General features: G+C 35.3%; 2 protein-coding genes across 3 annotated transcripts in view; one reads left to right on the top strand and one right to left on the bottom strand.

Annotated features, from left to right (window-relative positions):
- The window catches only part of LOC113230461 (RING-box protein 2), a 53,846-nt gene that overhangs the window by 17,966 nt on the left and 18,996 nt on the right, over positions 1 to 16,884 (top strand). The window lies entirely within an intron of this gene.
- On the bottom strand, positions 6,537 to 14,707 carry LOC113230459 (facilitated trehalose transporter Tret1-like). Its single transcript, XM_026464400.1, has 5 exons — positions 14,222 to 14,707; positions 10,975 to 11,121; positions 10,559 to 10,873; positions 9,717 to 9,830; positions 6,537 to 8,352 (listed from the first exon to the last, which is right to left on the bottom strand). Exons 1-5 carry the CDS (start codon positions 14,294 to 14,296, stop codon positions 7,096 to 7,098), a joined length of 1,908 nt encoding a protein of 635 aa, XP_026320185.1. The 5' UTR covers positions 14,297 to 14,707; the 3' UTR covers positions 6,537 to 7,095.

Raw genomic sequence — 16,884 nt, 5'->3', positions numbered from 1 at the left:
TGTCCTTATATTTGTTTCTTTTATAACACAGAATACGACGTGAAATAGCGAAATAGCTTATATTTAATATTTTGAAGTTATTACGTCCGGGACGGCAAGACTTTCAAATAATGTTTAGTTCTTATTAAATGAATTAAGAAATTAAAAACCAGAAACTTGATATAATTTAGAGCATGCGGAATGAGGAATATTAAGTAATAGTCTTATTTGCTTTATTATGTCGTTAATATGCATTCATAGAGGTACATCTGATTGAAGCACACATACATTTTAACACATTATTTGTAGCAGTAGCATAGTAAAATAAAATTCAAGTATCTGTTCTTTGTTCAGATAATTTAGATAATGTAAACCATAAAAAAATTAAACAATTGATAATTCTTTTATTTGTGAAAGAAAACACGGGTTGTGAAGAAGTTGACATGTAATAAAATAAGTATAGTTTCACTACAATCCGGCCAAATATTAGGCAATCAAACATGTTGACGATATGTTATATATTTACGTACATGCTCTTCTTTAACATTTATGTACTAAACTAGGTAAGCGTAACATGTTGTTTTGGCCTATCCACGTGGATTTAATGGCAGTCATTAATATATACGCGGTGATAGTTATTTTGATCCATTTCAATGATAATAATTGTTTATGTTACGAGATGTCAAAATAATAATTATAATTAGAATTACGTCAGTATAAATATTCAAATATCAAAAGTTAGCCAATGAAATTACGAATGTGTGCATTTTGTTAGTCAATAAGATTAGTCTATTTTTTAAATAGCATAAGGTTTTTTTGAAACCTTAGTAGGTACTTTCGGTAAATTATTGCAAATTTTTAAAGCCATTACTGAACTACTTTGAAAATTGAAAAATAAAAGCAATTTTTATTCATAAATGAAGAGAAAAAGAAGCTTGAATTTTGCAGAAATATTATTAACGAAATCACGCCTATACTGGCCTCCCACCAGCGGGTTTCACCGATATAGGTAGAAGAGTGATTTGCCGTCAATGTTTGTGTACCGCCGAAGTATTGCACCGTTTCTTCCGTTCATCCAACGTCAATTATCCACACCCGAGGTTATTGATTGGCGCTTGAAAACACACACGACAATGTTTATTTTTTACCAAACTGACGATTTTTCATGGTATCTACAGAACACATTTTAGCTTAATGTGTGTTCCTTATTTTGATGATTTAAGACAGAGAAATGACAAACAACTGAATAACTGGTGGTATACACTTTACCCTATTTTTTTATCGGGGTACGCAGAGACCACAGCCTTCCACTTGCTATGATCCTGCCACGCATTTGTGTTTGGAAGCATTGATGCGTGTTGAATAAACAAAAGATGTGTGTCAAATATAGCAAATGACAAAATATTCAACACGTTCTCTATCAGCATCATCAATTCCATTGCTACGTCATACGCCACTGGAATTCGCGTCACGGTCGGTTGACATATACATTAGTAACAATTGTTATTAAGTATATATTTTTTGTCAAGCTAAATCGGCAGCATGTTTAGAAGTCTCAAGAATTTTATACAAAGTAGAAAGAAGGAACAGTTTTTACGAGAAAGGAATGTTTTGAATGATTAAATTAGAATAAACAACTCATAAAACAGATTTAAAAATTTTGCAATAAAGATGTTAGTTAGAAGTATTGTAGGTAGTTTTATTTTTAAATAATACGTATGCTTTATTTGTAATATTGATGAGTATTTAAATGTAAAATATTTTTTATTGTGTAACCATAGAGTAAAAATAACAAAAAGAAAAGAAAAAAAAAGAATAAGAATGCAATAATTTGATTATTGTGTTAAAAAAGTTACAAAAAAAATAGAAAAAAAATCAATGCATGAAAATAGAAATGTGCAAAAATAAAGAGTATTTTGCTCTAAACGAAAAAAAAAATGCAAGCTTCATATGAAAAATACCTATCTATCTTTAAGTGAGACCGCAACATGCTGAGTGGTCACGGTTTCCTTGGCAGCACAGCACACACGCTTTGTTTTCTATATATGTATGGATTTAGATCCAAATCCTTGTTGTTATTATTATTATTATTCTCATCATTATCAGTATTATTACTATTATAAAATGCATGTGTACTGTGTTGATTATTCAAGGAATAAATTATTTCTATTTCTATCTAATATGAAAGCCCTGATTCGTTGTAATATGTGTGCTGTAATCTGATAAACTTACAGTTTTACTTAATTTATTAAACTTATATTGTTTTATACCGCCTGTTCTCAATTATGTTTAATTATGAAAATATTATTTTACTTTAGAATATAAAAACCTATAATTAAAATGGAAAGTCAATACATGTATGTGGTAAACACAAAAAAATTTTTATCAGATTCTGTGTTATTTCTATTTCTACGCTTTTTTACAATTTATACCATAGGCCATATATAAATTGTAAGTAATTCTGTTAATTTAATATCAATCCACACTCGTAAACTTTTTTGTAACGAAGTTTCAGTTATTGTCAATCAACAACCCACGCGATTTTTTTTCGTTTCGTTCGAGATTTGATTGGACGTTTGATGACTTTTTTTATACTAAGACGGGACGAAGAAGTCATGCGCTTTAATTCGCTACGATCTGAGGAGCACCGCCACTGCGCCAGTCGCCCTGAGACATAAGTTTAAAAATCCCATTCGTCCATCCCTGTAATTTCACTAGCATTCTTACCATTCAAAACCGGAACGCAATAATGCTCACATTACTCCTTGGCGGCAGAAGTAGATAAGATGGCAGTATTTCCCTGGACGATCTCTATTACAGGGATCTCTACTGCTACTAAACTTCAAAAATTCATTCTATTGTAATTTCAAAATCTACTTATCAAATATTAACACTTTGAGGACCTGCAGTGAAAAGATTATTAAGAGATATCTTAAAAAACACTTCTCTAAAACTTGTTTTTCGATTATAGATGTATTTAAAACATTAACATTGTGTTAGTTTCATAAAAGAAACAATGATGTGAATTTCTGTGTCTGTGTGAGAGTGTGTGTATGCGCGAGTTGCATACAGAGAATGTAGAATTAAATCAACAAAAAGGATGAATCTTATTAATCACCGACACTCTCCGACTGTACAACACTTTAACCCAATATAATAATAATAACTGCGTAAACCACTCTACACTTGACCATTAGTTAATCTGACTAAGGTAACTTGGATCTGCCTTAATGTACGAGTGTACTGATACCTTAAAATTACTTTGCTTCCGTCATTCCGTTATGTGTACTTTCTGTCTTTTTTACCGCACGTCCCGTAAATTCAGTCTAATATGCACCTCTGGATGATCGTAGTGGTGACAAATTCCACCGCCAACCAAACTTCTCATCAATATATGTAATAAATACATTCATCATCACTTCAGTCACATCGCCCCTAATGTAAACCCAGTAAATATTAGTATATATCCTACAATTTCTTCTCCAAATTGTTCGATTGGTTCTTGCCACCATCACCCATTTTTCATCACCTCCATTCTAATTCCTCTTCAGAATGACACCTGGACGCGGTCGATAAATGATCGTTCTATCAACTATTTATCACCCATGCAATTTATATTTCATTGTTACAGATCTCACAATAATTGTTCAAAATGTAAGGCATACTTCCCGATGTAGTGGAAATAGATACTTATAACGTTGTTGTATCTCGATTATCTCTCTGTTAGATTCTTTTTCTTGAAAGCTATGTCAAGTACTTCTCTATTTTAGAGATAAAAATGCCAGACAATCACACCAAGTTTCTGATCTTAAATTGGGGAATTTCCTGTACTATGAGCGCCCATAGTACTAACCGCTGTGCCACCGAGAGCATAAGCACACCCCGTAATGTTCTGAACCCGACCACGCGCTTCAGGCCGAGCCCGATTCCACCGTAGGTGGGGCACATGTCTCGTTTGTTATACAAGTAATAAGGAAATAATACGCAATATGATAGTAATATTAATTAAATTTTAATAGGTACATAGTTTAATTGAAAGACCAAAATAATATCAAAAATTATTCTTTACTGGTTGGTAAAACTAACTTGTACTAAACTAATTTTAATGTTTTATTATACATTACCATACTAATTAATAATAAATCAAATCAAAACGCACTCGCGCACATTAGCACGCACTCACACGCACTCGCACGCTCTCGCAAGCAGACACTCGCATGCACTCGCACGCTCTCTCACGCACATACTCACGCGCTTTCACTCGCCCTCTGACGCATTCGCACACATTGGCATGCAGTACACACACTCGCATATATTCGCACGCTCACATTTGCACGCACTCGCATGCTCTCTCACGCACTCGCACACAATAGCATACACTCACACGCACTCGCACGCTCTCGCAAGCACACACTCGCACGCTCTCGCAAGCACACACTCCCACGCACTCGCATGCACTTGCACGCTCTCTCGTGCACACACACGCTCTATCACGCACTCGCATACACTCGCACATTCTCGCAAGCACACACTGGCATGTACTCGCAAGCACCTAACTCACTTTGTAAGATTATAACTATCTAAGTCTATGTATATACTTATCTTTTTGGTTGCTGGTTTTAGTCGATAATCCATGATCATTTTTGTTACATCACTAATTTACACGTGCCATTCTGCGACGTTAGGCATGAGAACTTATTTTGTAATAGGCTGCTCGCTACGCAGAGCGTTGAGCGCAGATTGCATTTTGTCTAGCACACAATGAAATTTGAGTTTAGCTGTGTTGTGATTGTAACGAAAGTTTCTTAATTATTTTAAGTTTTTTCGTGTCTACTTTATTAAAACAGGTTTTAAATTATTGAAAAAGACAACCGTGAAATGAGACGTCTCCTTTTGACCGACTGACACTCGCACTTTATTTAGGCAGTTAGAACCAGCACAACATGGCAAATGCAAGCAAGCAAGTAGCCCCGACCACATCGCCGTTCTATCTAGATTTATTTCTGTGATGTCAATGCTTTAAAGTAGGTGTACATCATTCTTTGTTGCTTAATAGCCGCTCGCTTAACAGCTTCACAAATCTATACGCTATTCCACTGCGCCTTGAGCCTCTTTCTTCTCACCACGTAAATCACTATTCATATTAATGGCTTGCTTGTTCGCGCTATTGTATTGCAAAATTTTGCTTAACTTAATTTTATAACGTGTAACTAACGTCTAACTCCTTGTCAGTGTTATTATTTTTGTGCGTTTGTTATTACTAACGCCTCATTGTTGGCCAATTTATCAATTGTATTATTTTATTGAATTCTATACATTTTACCCAATTCATATTTACAATGAAAAATCGTTAATGACTAAGCTAATATATATTACCAAAATAGTCACGGCCTGCGCACAAAGACCAGTACATTCGTTAGGAATATTTATCTTCTTGGGTATAATGTTGTACTTATAACTGAGATTTGGTTATTAGGCGGTGTACATAACAGTGAGCTTTTTGACGATCGGTATCTAGTCTGGAGGCAATTTTGGGCAAATGTCGCAAACTCTTGGTGGCGGATCTCTGTTCCTTCTGGGAACCTAAATAACAGTGGTAGTCGATTTACCTCCCAACTAACAATTTGACGATAAAACGTGCTCTATAACCGCTGTTTATTAGTTTTAGCTCTCGTTTTATAGCCAAATTATTAGTTGGGAGGTAAATCGATTACCACTTATATTTAGGTAATTGTTCTCCCAAAAGGAACAGAGATCCTCTACCCAGAGTTTGCGACATTTGCCCAAAATTGACTTAAAGCCATATACCCGATTTCTGATCTTTTGGTCGAACCGTTTATCCCGGAGACCAGTTCGATTCTTGGATGTTGCACGTTGCGCTGGGCCGCTAAAGCGACCTGCGAGAGGCTATTGACTGTTTGCTAGCTGTAGTTTTTGTTTCAAAAATATTCTTTTTATTGATGACGGAGCTGAAAGATTGTCATGGATCATGTGATCATGGAGCAGGCAAAGGTGGATTGAACAAGGAGGTCTTAATAATCGACACAGATATTAAAAGGACTTAGGAAATGAAACTATTTTTCCGGATTTAAATCGCGTATATTTATTTTTTCAAACAAACCGACGTTTCGGGCCCTTTGCAGGTCCCATCCCATCAACCGTGACTATGGGACCTATAATATCTGGATAAATAGGTTTTTTCCTATGTGTAACAATCGCGAAAACCTAAGAACTCGATAGTTAAAAGGACTTAGTTTACCTGCAGTCCTAGCTGTCACGATTCGATATTCCTGTAAAAGATCTTTTTTTTTCGACAGTTTTCTTCAAGTCACACAGCGAAAAATGTATTGTATTTTGATCTCCGTTTGATGTGAAGTAAATATAGCTTCGAGTAGAGTCCAAATAAAAGTCATTGATACCATTTAATATTTTATATTTATAAAATTATAACAAATTTAATATAATAAATATGCCTCCGTAATATACGGATTCACAAATAATATAATGTCATTAAATAAAATAACAAATCACTTATTAAATAATCATTTGGTCATAAATACCTAAATATTATTTGTCACGATTAAATAGCTGAGTTATTTTTTAAATATTTGAGTTCTTCGAAGATCTGTGGAATTATGTAGGAAGTGTATAAATTAATTGACACTTATATTTTGACGTTCACGATTTTGTTACCAAAACGTACATTATGTACAACGTACAATCATAAATACATCAATATATTTTTGTATTTCAAAATCGGGTATCCTAATTATCCAAATTTATCAATATCGACACATCACTATTCCTCAAAGTTATTGTAGATATGCTCCGCGACAAACTCATGCGGAATGTTAGTATAAGTAACCTAATCAAGGAACTTGACATGACGTAAATATTATTTTGATTAATTTGCTAATATATTTACACGTAAGGCAATCTAGTCTATATCTACAATCCAAATCAGTCTTAAGCACGTCACTGAGTTTTCAGTGGCCTGCTAGGTGCACCTCTCATGTACATATCATTCAACTACGGGCAAACATTAGGCGAGCATATTTGTGCAGCCCTTGCACCTTGGAATGTACCTCAACGTAACTTGCTATTTACATTTCAAGGTTAATAACCATTTTGTGTTGGCTTATTATCAATATTGCGCATTTTTTTTGATCCTCCAGTTAAGTGCTTTTCAATCTCCTCCAGACTTTTACCTCGAGTCTCAGGTACAAAGAATATAACGAAAATTAATCCCAATGTGCACACAACTGCGAACAACCACCATGTGCCGTACATATTAATAGTGGCTATGATCGAATGGAATGTTTTCGTTACCATGAATACACACATCCAGTTGAAACCAGTCGCCATAGAAGCTGCAGTGCCACGGATTCTTGAAGGCAATATTTCTCCTAACATCAGCCATGGCACCGGACCGAAGCCCAAAGAGAATCCTAGTACATAAATTACTAGGCACGCTAGAGGCAACCAACCGTAGTTGCTTACGTCGATGTCAGTGGCTTCTTTTATGTAAAAATATGCTCCTAGACCTGATAAAGTGAGGATCATGGAAATGGAGGAGACGTACAGTAGTATTTTTCTCCCCAAGCGATCAATGACTGCTGTGGCCAGGAATGTAGATACAAAGTTGACGATACCAATAATCGTCGTAGACAGATTTTCATCAATGCTGCCGCCAGCATCCCTGAAGATGGTTCCAGCGTAGAATATAACAGCGTTAATGCCGCTTAATTGTTGGAACAACATCAATCCTAGCGTTATAAGAATTGCTGGGACGTACTTTCTGTTTAACATTTGCATGAACACATTTCCCCGGGTTCGGTCTGCTTCAGCTTGAGAACGAGTGAGAGCGCGCATTTCTGTCTCAATATTGATATTCTTGCCTCTTAACCATTGCAGAGATTTTGTTGCATCTTCAACACGTCCTTTGGTCACGTACCAGCGCGGAGTCTCCGGCGCAATAATCATAAGTAAAAAGAATGGCACGGGTAACGCAGCACCAAAGAATGCTAGTTCATACCAGGATAAGTAGGAACCAACGAAGTACGCCAGAAGAATTCCAGTATTACCAAAGGCTGTGGGTAATAATCCAAGTGTGCCTCGTACTTCTGGCTGAACCGTCTCTCCAAGATAGACAGGGAAGGCCAGGGAGCCCACTCCTACGCAGATTCCAGAAAATATTCTACCGGCGAATACCATCATTACGTTGGTTGCAGTGGCGATTAGCATCCAACCAACAAAAAATGGAACAGCAATTCCCATAATAGTTTTTCGTCTCCCGAGACTGTCGATTAAGGGACCCCCGGCGATGCCTCCAACCAAAGCTGCCAGCGGCATCAGCCCTCCAATCCAGCTGTGCTGTAATTTTAAAACAAAATCATTTAAGAAACAGTAATATATTATTATTGTGACGTCTTAATTATCAATAACCAGAGTAGTAGAGCAATTTTTACTATTTGCGTCATGCGGTCATGGAATGGATACACACATATATATATCCATAATCCATAAGGTGTATCCATATACATGGATACACCTTTATTAACAAATCATTATCAAATAATTTCTGGATTAAAAAATTAATATCTCAGTGATTTGCATGTTTGAGTGTAAAATTTATATTTGTATGGATATATATTTTTATACCGTTTCGAGTCTTAACATTTGCCATATTTGAGCCGTTGTTGCTTTTAAATGTCCAAACTTCCAAAAAATGTAAAAAAAATTTTTGCTTAAGATAATGGTTAAACCCTTTCAAATAAACTACGTAGGATATAAAAACATAAGTTTTATCTCATCCAAGATAAAAACGCTTCGCTATTTGACCAATAAATGGGAAGAATATTTTAATCTACAAAGTAGTAGCCTGTATTGTAATTTACACCAATTAAGACAAAAAATGCCCTTTATTATAACATTTTTTTGACTTACATTTTGTAAACATTTTAATAATAATTAAAAACATACTCGCAGCGCTAGTAACGACTCACTAAAGTTTCAATTTGATACATAGAAAGAACATGTTTCGATTTGCACAGTTATAAATATTTTTAATTACATAGTTTCGATTAGCTGCATTTTTAAAATAAGTTTATTTATATACAAAATATTTTTCATTACAGTTTATTATTATTGAATACAATTAATTTTAGTTAACTGTATTTATAAAATAATATTATTTATTTCTTTGTTAAAGGATACTGTTAAGTGATTAAGTACAACACAAGAAATGCACTCCTCGAATCAAAGCAAGAGAGTGAAATGAATAAGCTAATACATTGAATGTTTGAAAATAGAAAAAGACAAATCGTAAAATTCGAGTTAAACAGCGTGCGTGATTGCCTGGCAATATGAAGCATCTTTTACAAAATCAAGCAAATAAAAACTACAAGTGTGAAATACAGTCAACTACATGTTTGTAGAAATCTATCATTCGTATTGTTCCGTTGAAAAATCTGTGGAAAAGCATTGTTCACTTGTAATACGGTGGCAAAGTGGTGCTGGCAAAGAGCCATATCCTTATTAAAGTCTGTTATAATTGACCCGTAATTGCTCTATCTACTCCGATTACTGCTTCTTACGGTAGATAAGAATAATAAATTAACAGTCAGCTAACAATATGACGTATTCCACTTTCATTGATAGTAGTTTTTTTTCTTTTTTTTAAATTTCGCAATTCGTTTGTGTTACTGTTTAGAAAAAAAAAGTATTATGAAGCTTACCTCTTCATGTGAAAGTGACAAAGTGACGTTCATTTTAGGTAGAGCCGGTGAAGTGTAGCCTGATGAAAAGCCGACTATCAGAGATCCCATTGAAACGGCAAATGCAGCAAGCAACTGTAACAACACACAAACATATTACTATTTAATTTTATTGTTTTATATCACTTTATATTTCTATTTTGTACATAATTTAAGACCTGAGATTTTTTGCCGGTATTTATCATATTATTTTGAATGATTATAATAATCAAAAAGTACAGAGTGGAATATCACATTTCATAGTTGTGTTCAAAGGAAGTTCGCCAATGGATATGGACTCTACGTGGGCGTTTCAGGGCTTATAAAGCAGGGTTGTTTGTCCATATTATAGTACATGCACTTGTAGGCTAGTAAACAAGTAAGAATTGCTTCGATCACATGTTGTAAAAATATTTTAAGAAATACAAAGAGAGTAACACATGTAACCTATATCTGAAATAAATTTATTAACGCAACTTACGACATTTTTGTATTTATTTATAAAAGTTTTGAAATTAATTTTGAATTTGAGAAACATTTTGTATCGGGCACTAAGTATTTGTCACTTAATCAACAATGAAATGATAAATTTTTGAACTATACTCCTACAACTGCGAGCACAAAACGAATATGATTTTTTTTTTAGTAGGCTCTTTATTGCAGTTCTTATCGCTGAATGTAACCAGTAAAGCAAGAAATGCACGCAAATTGTGTATATGATACCGATTTCCTATTTACAAAACAGTGATACGTGAGTATCGGATTCGTATTTATAACAGGAAAAGTCTTTATGTCATGCGTAATGTAATGCACTTAAAACTCACCTGTTTCCAAATAAAGATCTTTTGAGTAGTAGCACCGTAAGGTTTTACATCGCCGTTAATCGAAAACTCCGGTTTCACTTTGTGGCTGTCAATGCTTAATTGCTTGACGAAAGGCACGGAATTCCGTAGATTCTCCTCCTTGGCGCTCTGCTTTATTTCCATTTCCATTTTGTATTTGAACTCGTTTCCTAAGCTGATTTGGCGAAGTTGTTGGAAATGTCTGCGGGTCTTGTCAAAGGAATCTTCGTCTTCTTCGCTGCTGCTATCCGTAGAGGCGTTCTCAGGGATTGAGGGGTAGTTAGGAGCGAGAGTTCCCTGCAAAAATTAATTATCGTTAGGAACATGTCACGGAAGTTATAAACACTCGTCGTCTAATAGTTTTTCAGTGTACGTAGATTAACTTTCTGTAGACTCACCTGAGAGCCGCAAGAAGCCGCCAAAGAGGTGCAAGTAGTGGATGCAGAGAGGGTCGGCCTGGAAGGCACACGAGCGTATTTTGGCCCGCGTGTCCGGTAAAGCCGTTCTTCGTCGCCTTGCCCACGACGATTTTCTTCGCTTCCACCCTGGAATCATACGTCCACATGAGGTGACTGAATATAACACATACCACTACGCGATTGCAATTAGGATTAAAGATATTAACCGTTTGATATTGGGTCAAGAGACACTAATTATATCGATATTTAATTGACCACTCAAGCTCACCGGACAAACAGAATTGAACTTGCCATCCGAAAACGCACCCCATTTATTATATCGGTTATCTAAAGTACGTAAGACTGTAGGAAACCGATAAGTTTGTGAACTATAAAGAACGGGGTCAGACCTCTAGAAACATTTGCTTATTGACCAACAGCTATCATATGACTACAACGTGTTCCTTCTGATAACTCAGCGATACATATAGCGAAAACACTGACCCTCTCGTCGGGTCATTTCCATATCAAACATCACTTTATGCGATCAACAAGGACCTTTTACTGCCGTATTGTCTCAACTATAAATACTCGCGAAACAATTATTGTACAAGACGCGAGCTCTGAATAATGAACCTGTCTAACACTGATGTCCATGGCGATTCTAGATGGTATCGAACAATCATAACGATATTTATAAAATATTTTGTATAAACACTCTCTTGGTTTATCATACCTTCTAACAATGATGCGCAGCCATTACAATAATAACATATTATCATGTCTTTTCTATATTATTTGTTTACACGCTGGACTTTTTGGACTCGTTACTACATAAACAACAATGCTGTTTCCAATTGCTCTCGTAGTATTTACCTCAAATGCATTAGTGAAAGTGTTGTACTTGAGCCATACATTCATTTATCAAATCTCTACATTAATTTTAGTTCTACAAAATATTGCAAATGTAATTTTGTTTTTAATAAATTTTGCAACCATTTTTTTGGATAGGCAAAGGTTTTACTTAAACTATGGTTTTTTCCATCCTTTATGAGGTTTTACCATGTTTGACACGCGATTGTCGTCATCGTGAAAAATTGACAACTGCATAAAATCTCCCTTATTGTTGTACCAAATTATATAGACAAAATAAATACTCAAATTCACACAAGTTAGGTAAAACAGACGTTATTATTTATGACTGCATACATATTTGTATAATTAATATTGCATATAAATAAGTTAATCTTGTATGACGTCTTTGGTCATAGTCCCTACAGAAGAGGTCAAAAAATATCACGCGCCTTAGTACCTACTGGTGTTTATTTATCTTCGCTATTGCTTCCGAGCGACGTATCATGATATTATTATATTATCATTCCTTCCGAGCGATTATTTATTTGTATCTAATTATATATTTAATAAATTTTATTTGTATTTAATTATATATGCCTGTTCAAACTAGGTTCATCGATATGCGCTACTTCCAGGCAGAAGGGCGTAATAATCAAAATACAAAGTTTACATGATTATTATAAAAAAAAAGTGTAAACGTTTCGGTGCATAATTAATTTTACAACAATGTTGACGTAATAAAGACATTTTTCGGTCAATAACACAACTTCTAGTAGAGAGAATAAAAGTTTAACCTAATTAAACCAATAACGAAATTTTTATAAATATTGACTTTACACCTTTCCTTTTGCTAAAGATATATTTGGGTCATACAAAAATCTTTCTTTGAATTATAGATATCCTCATTTCATTAAGTTTTCATTTAAAATATTTGCAAATTTTTTAAATTTTCTACAAATAGATAACACTAGCTATGAACTTGTTTCCCTTGGTTGTGATGGGAGTGTCGATATCATGAAGAACCGACCATAACCGAACGATCGTGGCTGTGGCTGTTTGCACCGAAATAGCCACCTTCCTCGGCTTGTGAAACCAAGCCCTTATGTACCCTGTCAACAATGCAGGGTTAAAATGCTTAAAATTCCACATTCTTTTTTAAGGACGGGCGAAACTTAAACACTGTTGGCGTAATCTTATCTAAGTAACTTTAAGTCAATAAACCAATAAACAAATAAATAAACCAACTTAAATGGCAAACGTTTTGTTACGTTTTATTTTTATAAATCATAAAGTAATTAGTGTATTTTTGTTTTTTAATTGGTTGTTTTTGCTTTTTTTTGACCGTTTGTTGTGTAATTATATTAGAGTTTACATTTGGATGCTTTGTATGTCGTAGGTATGTGTGAACACCCCCGTTTTAATTCATATCATCTTTCACATCTGTAGCGACATCTCGCGACAAAGCTTTCAACCAATATCAAACTCTGTATTGTAAGGCACTGCCATCTGTCGACTATGTTGACAACTATACATTTAGATTTGGTCAACTTGATTATTACTGTGTATGGCGGTTTCAGTTTCAGTAGCGCCACTTGCGCCTTTGCGTTACGTGTGACTTAATGCCGGTATTGCAATGTCAGAGTGACACGTGTTACAAATGGCGCTGGCTTACATTTTTATGAGTTTATGCACATTGCATAGCAAGGAATCGTTACATTAATTATTATTTTCGGTGTGTTATATAAATTATTTTATTAAATTCTCAAACGTGTTTAGACTCAAATCAAAGTTAGCACAAATTGAGTTAATGTTACATTTCTTTAATCGATCGCGTATGAATACAGTAATAATGGAAAGTAAGTTGCAAAGCGGTAACACCGCCCTACTCAACCTTGCAAGGCCGTCTGGGCTCGATATTTATGCTCATTCATCACCGCGTCTACTGTGTTTAATAATATGGCATTGTATTCATAAAGCCCAAAAGTTTTATAAGATTGCCATATCAGTATTATGTTTGTACACATTTCGAAGGTGAAATATGATTGGTAGACCAAGAAACCACGTGTTGGTTGCTTGGCAACGTCTTTTATCGACCTGAGCTGCAGAACGCTGTGTAATTCGCGCCTGCCCCGAGTTTTCAGACTCCTCGAAAAATCGCGAAGCTTCCTGTGCGACCTAGGTCATTCTACATTCCGTAAATCAATAAATCTTCTTTTAAGTATAGCATCTATAACGGTTCAAGCTTCGAGTGTACGAACACGTTATTCTTTTTTTTTAGTGGAAAAATAAATAACTGAGTGATGATTAATAAATACTTACTATGCAAAGAATTCTAATAGCTGGACAATACTGTGAATGGATGATGATGAATAGTTTTGAAAATATTACTTACCTTTTCTATGGATAGCTTTTTGAGATATCCCATGATCTTCCCCATCGCGTTAGGATTGTTCTTATTGAAGCTCATCTTGATGCCGTCACTTGGACTTGAGAGGGTTCAATAATTGTTGTCTTAGAGGCGTTCACTGAAACGGTGTCAAGGAGCGTCTAAGTGGTAATGTCTACAATATGTATGTCTGTAAATCACAATCACACTTTGTAAATCAGTGCTTTTTAGAGAAAACAATATGGTCCAGTTTCGCGAAAATCACCAGTCAACAATTCACATCACTCCGGTGTTTAAATTGTCCTATGCGATTTACCACGATTGCTGTCCTCAACGGTAAAACACAGCCACGATTCGACACAGTTCATTGAATTTCGTTTTATTTAACTTTTTTATTACTGTTCGGGAATTGTTACATTCGAGTTTATACTTCGCGCCGTTGGTTTCTGCATAGGTTCACAACATTCAATTTTTTCCAGTTACTCTGCATAACGTACGAAAATGTTGGCAGCGCGGTCCTAGTGCTACAAAGTTCAAGTTACAGATGGTAACTTGCAGATGGCAGCGCAATGTTTTATAAGGTTGGCATTGCTTGTCGCTTGGCGCACGCCGCCGCGCCGCGCCCCCCACTACTACTATACAGGCGTAGTTTTCCATATGTGTGGTTACCACCGTATTTGACTGGTGTGAGTTCACGCACACTACGATTTTTATAATCTAGACAGGGTAGAGCGTCAGCGTTCCGAAAAAAAGGGTGACGATGTGACTATATCTTATACCACTTTACGAGTTACTTTCTACCCTTTATGACTCAAATTTCCAGCATCCCAATTTTCATATAAGTAAAAGATCAAAATATTTTGGAGATGTTTTGAATGTCTGAATATTGCTACTTTTAACATTCATGAAATCGAATTGGACTGGAAAAGACGTGACGAGGCGGGTGGAGACGAAATAATATGAGACGCGTCAACTGCATCTAAACTGATTTCTCACTATATTTCAGTGAGGATCTGTCACATTTCTTGTTAGATATGTAGCTTTATAGCGCTGTGTTTTTAATTTTTTTATCGAAAAAAAAATTGAGGAAATGCAGCGGTTTTACTGCCGTAACGCCAAAAACACGCACGACAAACGTTACAATATCGCTGTGACGTCACCTGTCGCCAGCGGATTCTGTCTAGCCGAGTCAAGCAAGATTCAAAAGCTGTCACAGTCAATCCTCTGATTTGTATTCTTCACGATACTTTTCGCATGTGTAGTGGTGGTAATATTGAATTGTGCAGAAATGCAAGAATACGAACGCGTCTACTTAACGAAAGTAAGATAAAAATAGTGTAATGTAATAATGAGACGATAATGATAAAATTCGTGTTTTAAGTAAAAGTGTTTTGTACTGTTGCGAAGATTATTCTTATGTAACAAGCATGACTGTAAAAAAATAGTTATATTTGAATTACACGTAAGAACATGTACCGATAGCTATATTGTTTGGTGTGTGTGTTTGTTTTACAACTCTCTTTTGAGCTATACAGTCTTCACATCAACGTTTTTTTTCTTCGCGTAATTCTATGCACTTCTAACCACAACCTATAATTTAATTTATTAGTATATAATATATTTTATGTTCGAGGTTTATTTTCACTTTAAAAGTACAAAATGTCTCTTTCCTCATAACTTAAACGAATCCGATTGCATCATCTCCATATATTTCTCCTGCTGATATGCAACAAGCCTAAGAAGGTGGTTATTATAATAAACAATTAAACAGGCATTATTAAACAAAATCAATAAAGTGTCGTAATGCCCACCATAGACCACGTAAAACTTGACACTTAGATTTAAATTCAACTATACCGGGTTGTGTAAAGAAATAGATTCTTCCACAGATGGCGCCACAAAAACAAAAAAGTCGTTAAAAGCAAAGAACTGCAACAAGCACATAAAAAATCCTGAGGTCTGCTGGTTTCGTTCCGTGGCTTAGCTGGCGTAGCGTTTAGCACGGATTGCTGGAAGACGCTGGTTTGATTCCAGCCGGATCGAAGGAGTTTTTCTTAAGTGTTTCAATCTTTTAATTAATAATCATAACAAACGAGTGGAGTAATTTCACAAGAAGAAATTAATATCATAGCAGTAACACATCGTGACATTCAATAAAACTTAAAACTTTCAACTACTTATACTTATCCAAAGTCGATTGTGTCAAGCTTGATGTGCCCTTGACTGCACGTCGATCATAAAACTCTTTTTTAAATGTACTTACGTCCCTGGATTAGAAATGTCTTGTATCGAGACTTGTTTATGTTATTACACAGATGGCTTGCACATTGCACCCGCGCATTGCACTGTGGCCAGGTAGAAACCTTTCACGTGGCACTATCGCTTCACAGCAAATCATAGGGTCGTATTCTAGAACTCTACTCAATGCTTAAGTCAGGACTTGAGTATGATTCAAAGCACTAGAAATCATACTCAAGTCCCTGCCATTAATGTCGTATTTCCAGTGCTTGTGTTGCCAGTGCAATCCTGACTTGAGCATTGAATAAAGTTCTAGAATACGACCCATAGTGTCCTACTCTATGTTATTTAGTCAAAATATGTACGAAAACCTATAAGTGACACCTATGTCAAGTTTATTTTATTGTCCCAACGATTGAGTGCCTAAGTTT

The sequence above is a fragment of the Hyposmocoma kahamanoa genome, unplaced genomic scaffold (genome assembly GCF_003589595.1).
Source record: "Hyposmocoma kahamanoa isolate Upper Pololo Valley unplaced genomic scaffold, ASM358959v1 63, whole genome shotgun sequence".
Taxonomy (NCBI): Eukaryota; Metazoa; Arthropoda; class Insecta; order Lepidoptera; family Cosmopterigidae; genus Hyposmocoma; species Hyposmocoma kahamanoa.
This window is presented reverse-complemented; position numbering and strand designations above follow the sequence as displayed.